We start from the raw sequence: 15,987 nt of genomic DNA, 5'->3' as shown, positions 1-15,987 counted from the left end.
TGGGACTACCAGCTCTCTGTGACCAGAGGGCAACCAGTGGGTCCATCTCCTCTATACCATGTTTCTTGTAGGATGACAATGTCTGTATTTCCGATTTGTTTGATGAAGTCCAGGTTCTTGCTCTTTAGGCCAAAGGCAGATGACCTCAGGACTTGGATATTTCATGATGAGCTAGTGAAGGCTTTGTGTTCCATAAAGTGTCCAATGTTGTTGGTCGTGTGGTTTGACCTCACGCCAGTAAGTGTGAGCAGAGCCTGCTGAGCATCTGGTACGTGCCATTGGCTTGGGCTAGTGGAAGAGTGGGGGTTGAGCCTGCTTGCCTGCTCACGGCCTGGGCATATATGTGACTTCCAAGTTGAGGCTCTCTTTGCGGGTGTGGAGGGCTGGGTGGGCAGGGGGGGATAGGTCTGATCTGAGGGGGAATAAATGGGGTGTGGGCATGGTTGGCTTGGGGGGTGTTGATTGGTTGGGGTGGGGGTGTGGATGTGGCTGATGGTGCTGTGGTCTGGATGTAGGTCCTCTCTGCATGCATCCTCTATGTGTAGGTCCGGGGGGGTCCCACAGGTCTGGGAGAGTGTCTCACTGGTGTCAGCGAGGTGTCTATTGATCTGTTGCTCATGTGTGAAGTGTTGGGGCTGCGTTTGAGAGCGATGTTGTTTAGGATCCGGGCGAAGGTGGGCACTGCTGCCTTGTATAGGTGGACCTGGTCATAAAGGCTGTTGAAGTCCAACGTGGAGTGTTGGGCCAGGTGAACATTTGGTTTTGAGGCACAGTCACGGGAAATACTTGCGTTTACCTGCTGTATGGTAGCAGGGTGGATATAACCATTTGAGCGTTGGGGAAAGTAGAAGAAGCTATTTCAATCACTCCCTTGAGTGCTGTGGCCACTCTTTCCTACTGTGCTCTCAGGTCGTTTGTGCCTGTGTGCATTATTATGTGGCTGGGTCAACCTAGTTGGTCCTCAGACAGAAGGTCTAGGGCACACTGTGTGTTTGGACACCAGAGTTTAGACACACTGTGTTTGGGAAAAAGTTGTTTTTCTTGTATATATTTCCCGTTTGAGTCCATACGGAGTACAATCTGTTGCTTGTGTATGTCCTCAGTGGGTGTGGGGTGGTTGTCAGGAAAGCTATCAGGGTGGGGGGTGGGGGGGGGTGCTCGGAGGGGGTGGGATCCCCTGGGCTTGGAGGTCTTAATTTGTCTGTCCTGCTGTGATGTTGACGCTATCATCAGGGTCTGGGGTGGACTTTTCTGCTGTGGTGTCAAGACTTTTGTCGGGAGCTGAGGTGGGCTGTTCGGCTGGCTTCTCTGCGAGGGTGGCCACCTCTCTAGTGGGTTGTTCTCTGTCACACGCCATCCCCCTCACCCTCTCCTCCAGCATTCTGATCCTCTCCTCTAGTGCACTGTTCTTCTCCTGCTCCTGCTTTTTCTCCTGTTGATGTTGTCTCACCACAGTCCAGAGTGCAGATATGTCTCTCTCCACCTCCAGCTCTCCGGGTCTGGTTAAGTGGATGTTGTTGTGCTAGATTGTTGTATGGGTCTGTGCTGACTGGAGTGTAAACCTGCTGTTCCAGCTCCACCTGCCTTACCTCCAACTGGGTGAATTTATCCTTCATTTCAATACAGGATTAGTACTCTGTGCTGGAAGGTTGACTTTCCGCTTGGGGTTGCTCGTCTGTGGGGTTATGTAATGAAGAGGTCTGGTCTGATCTGCTCGGGGTGGGGGTATCTTTCTAAAGGGAGAGCTTCTCCTGCTGAGCTAATTCTTTGATTATGTGAAAGTCCAGCTGAAACTGTTTGGAGTTGCCCTGTACCAATACTGTTCCAGACTTATAGAGATTTATATTTGCTGACTCAGTCCTCTTTGTCTAGTATCCTGAGCCCCCCCCACCCCTTAACAGAGGGGTTGTGTGCCCCCCCACCCTTAACAGAGGGGTTGTGTGCTAATATGGCACTGTGCCATGCCAGGGGATGGTCTGGTTAATATAGCACTGTGTCATGCCAGGGGATGGTCTGGTTAATATAGCACTGTGTCATGCCAGGGGATGGTCTGGTTAATATGGCACTGTGCCATGCCAGGGGATGGTCTGGTTAATATGGCACTGTGCCATGCCAGGGGATGGTCTGGTTAATATGGCACTGTGCCATGCCAGGGGATGGTCTGGTTAATATGGCACTGTGCCATGCCAGGGGATGGTCTGGTTAATATGGCACTGTGCCATGCCAGGGGATGGTCTGGTTAATATGGCACTGTGCCATGCCAGGGGATGGTCTGGTTAATATGGCACTGTGCCATGCCAGGGGATGGTCTGGTTAATATGGCACTGTGTCATGCCAGGGGATGGTCTGGTTAATATAGCACTGTGCCATGCCAGGGGATGGTCTGTGTGGAAGATGAGGTTGGTGATGTTCCCATTTTTATAATAGTCATCTCTTGATTTTCCGTAAGGAGCTTCATTTTGTGATCTTTTCGTATCTTATCATTCTTTACATACACAGGGTACTGTATTTTAATTTCCTCTGCACAACGGTAGGCAGCGTCTAAGGCCTCTCCATTTGGTTGGAGTAGACTGTTCGACTCTCCTGCCATTGTTGGGCTAAAGGACTTTGACACTACTCACTTGACACGTTAATGCTAATTAAAGTTGTATCAAGCTTGGTAGCCTTAACTTAGCATTCCGTCCTTATAAAGTAAAATCTATCATTGTAATATATTTTTCTTCTTGGCTTTTGGAAATAAAATATAGCTTCAGCCTAAACATTACTCACTCAGTTCCTGGTTGGATGGTGTTTTCAGATTTCTGTTGATTCCCAGAGAATTTGCTGTTTAGCTTTGGAATAATAATCTTTGGTAGTTGTAAGCCTTCCAGGTGATTCCGTAATTCCGTCCAAAATCAGGTTGTAGGTTTTGAGTTTTGATTTGGAGTGAAGGTTATGTAGTAGAGGGTAGCATCCTGTATATGTCCCTGGCCAAAAAAATCCAAGTTTATTTAACTCTAAATCTACAGTATGTTTTTTTAAGAACATGCTGAAAAATGCAGGAGCTCATCTGCTCATGACCTCTCTGCTCTGTCTTTCTTTCTCTCTCTATCTGCATGACGACCAGTCTTTTACCCATCCCTCCTCGAGTACTCTTCGAAGTACATTCAGTGCTTTACTTCTATGGTGCTCTATATAATCCAATCAGAAAAATGACTTTCCCCTCCAGAGAGACAAAGATCACAGTTCTATGAATACACTTAGAGCCTGGTTGTTGCTGATGTTCTTGTGTGTGTCTATACCTCTCTCAGATGTGTGTGACTGAATGCACAAACGTTTTCTCTCTCCCTCTCTCTTTCCCACTCTCTCTCTCTCTCTCTCTCTCTCTCTCTCTCTCTCTCTCTCTCTCTCTCTCTCTCTCTCTCTCTCTCTCTCTCTCTCTCTCTCTCTCTCTCTCTCTCTCTCTCTCTCTCTCTCTCTCAGTTCAACTTAAGGCCTTAAGGCCTTTATTGGCAAGGGAAACATGTGTTTACATGTTTAGCAAGTGAAATAGATAATAAACAAATGTGAAATAAACAATAAAAAATGAACAGTAAACATTACACTAAAGTTCCAAAATAATAAAGACTGTCTCTCTCTCTCTCTCTCTCTCTCTCTCTCTCTCTCTCTCTCTCTCTCTCTCTCTCTCTCTCTCTCTCTCTCTCTCTCTCTCTCTCTCTCTCTCTCTCTCTCCCTCTCTCTCTCTTTCGTTTTCTCTCTATCTCGGCCCCACTCTCTCTCCCTCTCTCGTTCTCTCTCTCATTCTGCTCCTCTCTCTTTCTTTTTCTCTCTATCTCTGCCCTTCTCTCTCTTTCCCTCTCTCTCTCCTTCTCTCCTTCTCTCTCTCATCTCCTTCTCTCTCTCTCGTTCTGCCCCTCTCTCTCTTTCTGTTTCTCTCTATCTCTGCCCCTCTGTCTCTCTTTCTCGCATTTCCCCTTTCTCCTCTGAGTACAGCCAGATGCTGATAGTCATAATGAGGTAGGGTCAAGGCTCTGTGCAGTGCTGAGCGAGTGAATCAATGGCCGGGTGTGTCGCGGTGTGTGTGTGTGTGTGTGAGCATATTTGTGCGTGTGTGTGCGTGCGTCGGTGTGCGTCAGCGGCTGATGAATAAAGAAGTTGATTGTCTGCACTTCTCTAATGGCCCACACATAAGAATGAAGAATACTAAGATATTAGCAGACCGGGATGCGTGGCCTGTATCCATCTGTGGTTCTATCGATCCAGACCAGGCACTTAGAGCCTGATGTATTGTCAACACGGCGACTCACTGGGGCTGTTTCCCAAAAGACATCCTACTTTTGACCAGGGCCCATCGAGTGTGTGATAGGGAAATCTGAACTATCAAGAGTCTGCTGGTTTCAGTCACAGCTAATGTATTATTGTCTGTTTGAGTGGGTGAAACACATCAACTATTATCTACACCTCTGATAACCTTTTAGGATCATTGGCAGAGCATTACACTGTGTAGTTTGTCAGTGACTATTGCATTGGTTCCATTGTGCCAGGAAAGCTCAATCAAGCCCAGCTAAATGACTTGAATGTAAAGTGCTATTTAAAGTCTGGCATCTATGAATGCAGTAAACCCCATGTCCATGCGCCGTTTATTTATTTGTTGTGCCTCTGCGGTAAAATAGTAAATTGTCCCTCACTAAACGATCTGGGTTATTGTGGCAGTAATTCTTTTCCAGACGCCCAGACTCACTTTGGTTCTCTGTGGGAGAGATCTGGGATTCACTTTGGTTTCTCAGCATGATGCTAGATTCATTTAGATGAGTGAGTAGAGATTTGGGCAGCGCTCAATGACTCCTGCGGGTCCAATGTTCTGTGTGTGTTCTCTGATGAAGAAAGATGGCTGTTTGAAAGAGAAGGAGGAAAAGGAAGGGTGGGAGAGAGAGATGACTGTGTGAAACGAAGCTGTCCTATGGGGCTCTGCTAAACTATGGATGTTTGAGTAGAGAGATTCGCCACCAGACAGGCCTCAGTGGATTCAAGCTGTTTGATTAGGACTTCCCCCTCTCTCCCCCTCCGGTCCTTCCCACTCTCTCTCCCTAACGTGAAATCCTTTCTTCCATTCTCCTCTCATCTCTCCTTTGTCTCTCCTGTTCTCCTCTCATCTCTCCCGCTTGTCTCTCCTCAGGTGGTGTTTGAAGCATCGGTCTCAGCAGAACGGCGTGGCTACATCGCCATTGACGACATCCTGCTGCTCAATTACCCCTGCTGTAAGTAGCTACCCACCACAGTACAGCACCTGTGTCCCAATGCCCAGAAAGCACTGCCCCAACACACCAACATAGCAAACCCAGCCACCACTATACCAATATATCACCAATGCACCGTGTTAACGCACCAAAGCACCACAGTACAAATGTACCAATATACTTCAGAACAGAGCACAGAGCCAGTAACCTTTGACAAAGACATGGGAAAATGCGTGTCTGGGCGCTCAGGGGTGTACAAACAGTCTTAGGACTGTGATGGGTGGTTGGACAGACAAGGACAGAGGCTTGTAAAGTAATCAGCGGAGGCGAAGGCACTGCTCTCAAAGCCAGAGAAGGTTCTGAGAGGCTTCTGGCATGTGGACACGTGTCTGATTTCCCATGGCCACGGCTGCACTATGCCGCTCCTTTTGTCCCGGTCGACCAGACAGCGAGCTGGTGACCTTTATCTTCCTGACTGCTCAGCACGTCGCTCCGCTCGCCGCTCTCGCGGTCACCAAGACGAGCCCACTCTCTCAGAGCTAATGTACTGTTCCAGGAAACATACACACTCACACTGTTCCAAGAAAACAGCAGGCAGCAGGCGACCGGGTGAACGGACTCTCGTTCCTCTTCCTCTCCACCAACGCATGACGAGAACAGCAGTACTCTGACGTCTCCAACTGGACCATAATGTCACATGGTGATGCGCTTAGAGATTTCCCCATTATAGCTAACCCGCTCCCTTAGTGAAATCCCCCCACCCCTCTCCCTTAGCTCTCAGTGCAAACACCACTCACCCCCCCCCCCCAACCCCCTTGCTTCTCTAAACCTGACCGATTGCCTCTATAGCGGACCCTCTTTGTCTCACCCACAGCAGTCTGATACACCATTGTGTTTCTTTGAGATATTTCCTAGGTAAAACCTCCCACCTTCAGTGCAGCCCCTCCCTACCTACCCATGCCTCTACAGGGTACCTGACAGTTCTCCTCCTGAGCCACTCACCTGCTGTCCCCAGACCCATTACCACTACGGGAGAGCAGGCTCAGTGAAAGCCTGTGTCCCAAATGGCAAGTAATGCCGACACAGAAAGAGAGCCCTCAGCTCATTCTGCTGTGCTGACAATGTGTGACAGAGTGTATAGGAGTGGTGCTGAGGCCTGTCACAGTTTCCATTGACCACCACTGACCCTTGTAGACTTCAGGGAACATTGAGCCAACCAAATCCGTAATGGACGCTAGCGGTTGGTCTCGAGCCAAGATGGCCTATGCCTTGGCTCTCTGTAAAGGGATAATCCACAGTGAAAAGCAGAAACTGCGGACCGGGAGGAAATGTTAATGACTGATAATGGAGGGCGTTAATGAGCTCATGAAATTCAGATAGCTTTTACCACCTGTTAAAAGACAGCCAGACCTTTATAAATCATTCACAAGTTCATCTCTCTCTCTTTCTCTCCATAAACCCTCTCCAAAACAACAGAGATAAGCTCAACTCATCTTAAACTTTTAACACTTAGCCTCTGTCACCTGAATGTCGGCCAGCATGCGTTCATTTCCATGGTTATATGGGACCCATTGCTGAGTTAGAGTGGTCGCCAGGGCCCTCTGTGTGTGAATAATTTGTGTGTGACGGGTACGTCTCTTGGCGCTGATGCAGATGTCATCTCCCTTGCCCCCACCGTCCCCATTAAATAATCAACACTCTCATTAGGAGATGCTGCGGCTGTCAGGGCCCTCCACAGAACCTCTTTAACACACCCCCACACACACACACACACAGAACACACACACACACTCCAAGCTGGCACGATGCCCCCTAAGGCAGCAGAAATAACTTGTTTGGCCTGCAGTAGATACAAATCGAGTCTCTTTTATATTCACATTCCAACATGCTTGACATTTCTGTTATTTTCCCCAGTGTCACTATCATTATTCGAAACACATGTTGCGTTCCAATGAAATCTCTGTCAAATTGAAGTTTGTTTGGATGTAAAAATGTGACTTGCATAATGTGGCCTGCCTACCAAGAGACTGAACTAGCTAGCGTGCATGTGTGCTGAAAGACTACCAACAACGTGCAGAAATCAATTTAGCAACAGCTCGTCCCTCGATGCGCTTATTGGAGAGAGAGAAAAGAACGAGAGAGGAAAAGAGAAATGAGAGAGGTGAGCAGATGTCCGTTTCCATGGAGACTCATGATAGGAGTGTCAGGTGTACAGAGGACAGCTGGACAGATGTCTCTCGCTTCCCCTCCTCTTCTGTTCCTCTCTTCATATTTTCCTATTTTCCTCACTCTCTTTTCCTCGCTTCCTCGCACTTTTCTGTGCAGGATAAGAAAGGACCGTCAAATACTGTGGTGTTGTGGTGTTATTTTAAAGTCATTCCCCACCTGCCCAGGGACAACAGGTGTAAACTAACCGTGTACATGAGCTAATTCTGGCACATTTACATCAACGTTGATTCATGTTCACTATGTCCCCTGTCGGAATAACAGGAATAAAGCTGCTAAAGCGAGTAAAAGTGAAGGGGAAAAGTATCATGGTTGCTTACCACTGAGTGACGGAACACACTGTACACACACCCAGTGGCTTTGAACAGGTGCTGGATAAATAAGTAGACGCACTGTGATACACTCCCGAGTATGTGTTTTCATGACAGGGTTTCATCTGTTCACTAGTCCGTCTCTGTACAGTCTGAGCCACCACCAAGGCTTCATCACATTATTCTCAGTATAGAGTGTTTTGCGCTCATAGTCACACAAAACTCAACTGGGTAAAGTACTCGCACATCTATTGAGGGGCTCGCTTTGCAGGTGTAAAAGAATACCACATGCTTGCAAAAGTATCACTTTCTATTTCTATGCTACAATGTTTCTGTCTCCCGGCCTTTTCCTCTTGAGTTGCTACTGTATAGAGCTCACCAAATAATACAATTGTTCCCGTAGTATAGACCTACCATTAAGGTAAATCACTGGAAACATTTGTACAGATTTTATGGGTTTATTTATATGATATCGTCATTTCAATGCATCAGCATATCAGAATAGTATAAAACTATGTAAAACGCTCTTCACTAAGTTGAATCTAACATCTCAGGTAGGCAATGATCCAAGTGCCTTAAACATTCCGAAAGGCTATACACGGATGATGTTCTGGGTCAGTTTGACACAGTACAGTAAGTACATCATAAATACATGCTTTTAACCCCCCTAAAATATATGTCCAGTAGCTGAGGATGTCCTATTTTGTATGCTGTTTTTGTCGGTACTCTAGTTTTTGTATATCTATGTTTTCTTTTTCTTTGTTGGCCTAGTATGGTTTCCAATCAGAGGCAGATGTTTAACGTTGTCTCTGATTAGGGATCATGCTTAGGCATCCCTTTTTCCCACCTTCAGTTGTGGGATCTTGTCTTTGTTTGGTTGCATGTATGTTGCACGACGAAGCTTTTCGTTCATTGTATTGTTTATTGTTTTTTTGCTGGTTCACATTTTAATAAAATATGATGAACCCAAATCACACTGCGCCTTGGTCTACCCTTAACGACGGACGCTACACTGTGTGTGTGTGTGTGTGTGTGTGTGTGTGTGTGTGTGTGTGTGTGTGTGTGTGTGTGTGTGTGTGTGTGTGTGTGTGTGTGTGTGTGTGTGTGTGTGTGTGTGTGTGTGTGTGTGTGTGTGTGTGTGTGTGTGTGTGTGTGTGTGAGAGACAGGACAGGACAGAGAACCCTCCCTACTGGAGGTAAGGATGGAGGAGTGTGTGTGTGTAGTCATATGATAATAAGGAACTGTCAGTGCATCAGTATCACAGAGGATCTCTCTCTCTCTCTCTCTACAGACAAGGTTCCCCACTTCTCTCGGCTGGGGGATGTGGAGGTCAATGCAGGGCAGAATGCCACCTTCCAGTGTGTCGCCACGGGCAAAACTACAGAGACAGAACCCTTCCTACTGGAGGTAAGGATGAAGGTGTGTGTGTGTGTGCTTGCGGGCGTTGCCACCTACAAGACACACATAAATGGAGACATTCCTGATGGAGGAGAGAGTACAGACTGATGGAGGAGAGAGTACAGACTTGTGGAGAAGAGAGTACAGACTGATGGAGGAGAGAGTACAGACTGATGGAGGAGCGAGTACAGACTAATGGAGGAGAGCGTACAGACTGATGGAGGAGAGAGTACAGACTGATGGAGGAGAGAGTACAGACTGATGGAGGAGAGAGTACAGACTTTTGGAGGAGAGAGTACAGACTGATGGAGGAGAGAGTACAGACTGATGGAGGAGAGAGTACAGACTGATGGAGGAGAGAGTACAGACTGATGAAGGAGAGCGTATTGACTGATGGAGAAGATAGTATAGACTGATGGAGAAGATAGTACAGACTGATGGAGGAGAGAGTACAGACTGAAGGAGAAGATAGTACAGACTGAAGGAGAAGAGAGTACAGACAGACTTTTGGAGAAGGGAGTATAGACTGATAGAGGAGAGAGTACAGACTGATGGAGGAGAGAGTACAGACAGACTGATGGAGAAGGGAGTATAGACTGATGGAGAAGAGAGTACAGACTGAAGGAGAAGAGAGTACAGACAGGCTGATGGAGAAGAGAGTACAGACAGACTGATGGAGAAGAGCATACAGACAGACTGATGGAGAAGGGAGTATAGACTGATGGAGAAGGGAGTACAGACAGACTGATGGAGAAGGGAGTATAGACTGATGGAGAAGAGAGTACAGACTGAAGGAGAAGAGAGTACAGACAGGCTGATGTAGAAGAGAGTACAGACTTTTTGAGAAGGGAGTATAGACTGATGGAGGAAAGAGTACAGACTGATGGAGGAGAGAGCACAGACTGATGGAGGAGAGAGCACAGACTGATGGGAGAGAGAGTACAGACTGATGGAGGAGAGAGTACAGACTGATGGAGGAGAGAGTACAGATTGATGGAGGAGAGAGTACAGACTGACTGATTGCCCTGGGGCCCAGCTATTATGCTCTCCTTCAGGCTTAAAGATGGAATCCTCATCAGGGAAAACAGAGCCATTCTCCGCCCCATGGCTGTTGTTATAGTTTTGTTGACTTCATACCCATCCCGGATCCGGGAGCATCCTCATCAAAAAAGCTGACTAGCATAGCCTAGCCTAACGGGACAGGGATATCATATAATATAATTTCATGAAATCACAAGTCCAATACAGCAAGTGAAAGATAAACATCTTGTGAATCCAGCCATTATTTCCGATTTTTAAAATGTTTTACAGCGAAAACACAATATGTACATTTAAGTCATTTAGCAGACGCTCTTATCCAGAGCGACTTACACATTGGAAAGTTCATACATATTCATCCTGGTCCCCCCGTGGGAATTGAACCCTGATCCCCCCGTGGGAATTGAACCCACAACCCTGGCGTTGCAAGCGCCATGCTCTACCAACTGAGCCACACGGGACCGTGTGGCTCACAGATCCTGTAAATATGTATTTATATTAGCTAACCACAATAGCCAAACACACAACGGCATATTTTCACCATGTTTCTACCGCATAGGTAGCCTTCACAAAACCCATAAATAGAGATGAAATTAATCACTAACCTTGAACAACTTCATCAGATGACAGTCTTATAACGTCATGTTATACAATACATTTATGTTTTGTTCGAAAATGTGCATATTTATAGCTACAAATCCTGGTTTTACATTGTAGCCACCATCACAAATAGCACCAAAGCAGCCATAATAATTACAGAGAGCAATGTGAAATACATAAATACTCATCATAAAACATTTATGAAAAATACATGGTGTACAGCAAATGAAAGATAAACATCTTGTGAATCCAGCCAATATTTCTGATGTTTTAAGTGTTTTACAGCGAAAACACAATATCGAATTATATTAGCTCATCACAATAGCCAAAAACACAAAGCTATTTATCCACCGCCAGCATAGATTTCACAAAAACATCAATATAGATACAATGAATCACTAACCTTTGGACAACGTCATCAGATGACAGTCTTATAACATCATGTTATACAATACATTTATGTTTTGTTCGAAAATGTGCATATTTAGAGCTGGAAATCGTGGTTATACATTGTGAATATGTAGCAACAATTCACCAAAATCTCCAGAGATATTTTGGACAGTCACCTAATCTAATCAAAGAACTCATCATAAACTTTACTAAAAAATACATGTTGTACAGCAAATGAAAGATACACTGGTTCTTAACCTGTCTAGGACTGGGGTGCCGCTAGCGGCACACCCCCCCCCCACCCCCACTGAAAAGGCAGAGCCGCGAAATTCAAAAAAAAAATATTTTTTTTAATATTTAACTTTCACACATTAAAGTCCAATACAGCTAATGAAAGACACAGATCTTGTGAATCCAGCCAACATGTCCGATTTTTAAAATGTTTTACAGGGAAGACACAATATGTAAAGATGTAAATCTATTAGCTAAACACATTAGCATAATCCACCATCTTTTCTTTGTCCACCAACACCAGTAGCTATCACTAAGACTAAACTAAGATATTGATAGCCACTAACCAAGAAAAAAACTCATCAGATGACAGTCTGATAACATATTTATGGTATAGGATAGGTTTTGTTAGAAAAATGTGCATATTTCAGGTAGATGTCATAGTTTACAATTGCACCCACCGTCACAAATGGACTAGAATAATTACATAGAGCAACGTGTTTACCTAATTACTAATCATCAAACATTTCGTAAAAATACACAGCATACACTAATCGAAAGACACAGATCCTGTGAATACAGACAATATTTCAGATTTTCTAAGTGTCTTACAGCGAAAACACAATAAATCTTTATATTAGCATACCACATATGCAAACGTTACCAGAGCATTGATTCTAGCCAAAGAGAGAGCGATAGAGCGATAACGTAAACATCGCCAAAATATATTAATTTTTTCACTAACCTTCTCAGAATTCTTCAGATGACACTCCTGTAACATCACATTACAACATACATATACAGTTTGTTCGAAAATGTGCATATTTAGCCACCAAAATCATGGTTAGACAATGAGAAAAGTAGCCCAGCTGGTCAGAAAATATCCTGCGCCATATTAGACAGTGATCTTGTCGTATACATAAATACTCATAAACGTGACTAAAAAAATATAGGGTGGACAGCGATTGATAGACAATTTAATTCTTAATACAATCGCGGAATTACATTTTTTAAATTATCCTTACTTTTCAATACAGTTTGCGCCAAGCGAAGCTACGTCAAACAAGATGGCGTCCTAAGCCATTAACATTTTTCGACAGAAACACGATTTATCATAATAAATTGTTCCTACTTTGAGCTGTTCTTCCATCAGAATCTTGGTCAAAGAATCCTTTCTTGGGTCTAATCGTCTTTTGGTCGAAAGCTGTCCTCTTGCCATGTAGAAATGCCCATTGCGTTCGGCATGAATTGGAAGCGTGCCCAGAGATTCACAGTGTCTCAGAAATAAATGTCCCAAAATCGCACTAAACGGGTATAAATTGCTATAAAACGGTTTAAATTAACTACCTTGTGATGTTTTTAACTCCTATAACGAGTAGAAACATGACCTGAGAAATATTACTGGCTCCACTAATGCTTGGAAAAAGAACGGGTCGGTGCCCACCGTGCGTCCGACGCAGCAGGAAAGGAGTGCCTACCTACACGTGTTTTTCATTTATAGTGGCTGTGATTGCGCAATCCACACCATTCAAATCGTCATCACGTAAAGGCATCCAGGGGAAGACATAAGCAGTGTCCGTATACTCATAGCAATAACAGTGGCCTTTAAACTGACTCCAGAACAGGGGCCAAAACGTGTGAAATCTGACTCCATGTCAGGGAAATTGCTGTAGAATGAGTTCTGTTCCACTCAGAGACAAAATTTCAACAGCTATAGAAAATATAGACTGTTTTCTATCCAATAATAATAATAATATGCATATTGTACGATCAAGAATTTTGTAGGAAGCCGTTTAAAAAATTACACGATTTCCATAAATAGTGACAACAGCACCCCTTAGCCTCAGCAGGTTTTAATGCAACCGCTGTGTTAGATTTTTAAAAATAACTTTACTACAACATACAAAATGCATTATTGTGAGACAGCGCTCACATATTCTCCGCCCTGTTGGATTCTACATATTCCACAGAAATACGAAATAACATCATAAATTGTGTCTTACTTTTGCTGAGCTTCCATGAGAATGTTGTGCAAGGAGTCCTTGGTCCAGAATAAATCGTTGTTTGGTTTTAGAATGTCCATTTCTTCTGTCGAATTAGCAACCTTGGCTAGCCATGTGGCGCGAACATGCCCATCCTCTCTTGGCGCAAAGAACGGAAAATTCCAAAAGTCCCAATAAACGTTGAATAAACTGTTCAAACTCGGTTGAAAAATCCTACTTTATGATGTTTTTCTCATATGTATCAAATAAAATCAGAGCCGGAGATATTCGCCTTGTATACCGAACACTTTTCAGAAGACAATGTGGAGCTCCTTCGCGCGCCGTGGAAAACTGACAAAAGGGCTGACCTATCACTCCAAAAGCTCTTATTCGGCCTCAGATCAAGCTAGACACCCCATTCAACCTTCCACTGCCTGTTGACATCTAGTGGAAGGCGTATGAAGTGCATACATATCGATAAATAAAAGCCAGTTGAATAGGCAGGCCCTGAAACAGAGCTTCGTTTTCTGATTTTTCACTTCCTGTATGGAAGTTTGCTGCCAAATGAGTTTTGTTTTACTCACAGATATAATTCAAACAGTTTTAGAAACTTCTGAGTGTTTTCTATCCAATAGTAATAATAATATGCATATTGTATGATCTAGAACAGAGTACGAGGCCATTTAATTTGGGCACGATTTTTTCCAAAGTGAAAACAGCGCCCCCTATTGACAAGAAGTTTTAAGCAGAGGGGAGTGTTGCGTAGCGTGGTAAAAAAAATGCGTTACATATGCTGATGTTCTACCAAGCGCACAATGTTGTTTACTGTTACTTCTTTGTTGTTGGAATATTGCAAACAGACTTGGCAGTTTCACCATCAAGGATTCCAGATTTATAAATGCATAGAAGTGTGCTGTTCTTTCTATGAGGTCTGATATATCCTTCAGTGAATTAAAGATAGACCCAGCAGTATGACATCATCAAACACAGAGCGCCGGGTCCCTGCATACAGACTACTGTTTGTGTGGCCTTTTGGTTTGCTAGTTGATAGTTACTCATATTCCTTCATGAAGTGATCTTTCCAAATGGTTTACATTTCTGCTGCATGAATTTGAGCTAATATTAGTTAACTGGAACCTGGGTCTGAAAGCCTTCACTCTCTCTCTGCAACGTTGAAGCTAAGTGCCTTTGAAAAGATAGATGAGGCAAGAAGGACGGAAGGAGGGAAGACGACGCATTCCTCCATTTTCTTTCCGTCTCCTCTCCTCCTCTCTTTCTTTCTTCTGTATTGAGGTATTTTGTATCCAAAGCCTCTCCTCTTTCAAGAGTTCAACAACCTACCATTTTAATCCTTTCTGTTGTTTTCTGACGCAGACACAGACAAACACATACACGCAGTCTCACACGCACAACCAGGCCCACACACACACTGTTTGGGATGGTGTCAGATACACATATTTCACTTTTGCATGTAAAAACAATCACCACTGCTGCATATGTTGCCACTGTTTGAATTACAAAAAGTATTTTTTTTAGAACGAGCAGCGCTCATAAATGCGTTAGTGACACAAGCACAGGGGAAAGGCAACAAGCAGCTTGCCGGTAGCTAGAGCACCAGATCCATGAGAGGGTTTTATCTAGTGTACCGCTATGTCCTACGACCGGTGATGGGTGTGGATGTCTGGTTCGGGTCCCAGGCTCCCAATGACTATCATGAATATTTATTTACAAGTTCATCGCAATCTGTTTAGTACCTGATGGAGGACACCCAGAAGACCTGTGCAATTCAGCACCCCAGGATGGTCCATTTACTTTGTTCTGTGAAAATCATGTGAAGAAATCCTGCAATTTCATTGCTGCTGTCGCCCCCAATAGCAAGCAATATAATAGTTGTCAATACAATCCAAGCCTGGGCAGAGCAGTAGTTAACTGAACAGCTTGTTTTGAACAATATCATTTTGAACAGTAAAATGTACACTAATTAACAAATTAACAACACATTGAATGATATATTTTGTTGAAAAATACAACAACATCAAAAATATGTATTGTTTTCTTTTTTTGACCAATCACAAGTGGGGCACGCCCCTAATGCTCTAATGGACGGGCCGCCCTGGTTGAAGTGCATCTCTTCTACAAGGATGCATGACAGTACTAACACCCATATTGGATTGAACACGTTTTACACAATACACATATGGTGAACTGAGCTATAGTCTCCCAGTTGAAACCAGATTCCAACGTTTGCTCTGACTCTTTACTCAGGAAGGTTAGAACGGATTGGTAACAGCAGGGTGTGATCTGTGTGGGCATTCTATGTTGTATGTCTGGTTTATGTCTATTTCTGTGTTTGGCCTGATATGGTTCTCAATCAGAGACAGGTGTTTTGCGTTGTCTCTGATTGGGAACCATATTTAGGTAGCCTGTTTTGTAGTGTGCTTGGTGGGTGATTGTTCCTGTTCGTGTGTTCATCTGGTCTGTGTTCACTAGTTCGGGACTGTAGCGTCTTCGGTTCTTTCTGTCAGTTTGTTGTTTTTGTTCGTTGTTTAAGTAGCCTATTAAAATATGGATTATCATCACGCTGCAGTTTGGTC

At 44.3% G+C, this 15,987-nt stretch overlaps 1 protein-coding gene across 8 annotated transcripts in view; it reads left to right on the top strand.

The window, feature by feature from the left end:
• LOC129820036 (receptor-type tyrosine-protein phosphatase U-like) overlaps nucleotides 1-15,987 on the top strand; it is a 299,258-nt gene that overhangs the window by 183,179 nt on the left and 100,092 nt on the right. For all 8 annotated transcript variants that reach the window (XM_055876850.1, XM_055876845.1, XM_055876847.1 and 5 more), the window contains exons 4-5: nucleotides 5,156-5,237; nucleotides 9,046-9,161. In XM_055876850.1, coding sequence (XP_055732825.1) covers nucleotides 5,156-5,237; nucleotides 9,046-9,161 — 198 coding nt within the window. The remainder of the gene's footprint in view (nucleotides 1-5,155; nucleotides 5,238-9,045; nucleotides 9,162-15,987) is intronic.

The sequence above is a fragment of the Salvelinus fontinalis genome, chromosome 22 (assembly GCF_029448725.1).
Source record: "Salvelinus fontinalis isolate EN_2023a chromosome 22, ASM2944872v1, whole genome shotgun sequence".
Taxonomy (NCBI): domain Eukaryota; kingdom Metazoa; phylum Chordata; class Actinopteri; order Salmoniformes; family Salmonidae; genus Salvelinus; species Salvelinus fontinalis.
The sequence above is the reverse complement of the archived record's forward strand: the minus strand, read 5'-3'. Positions and strand labels throughout refer to the sequence as shown.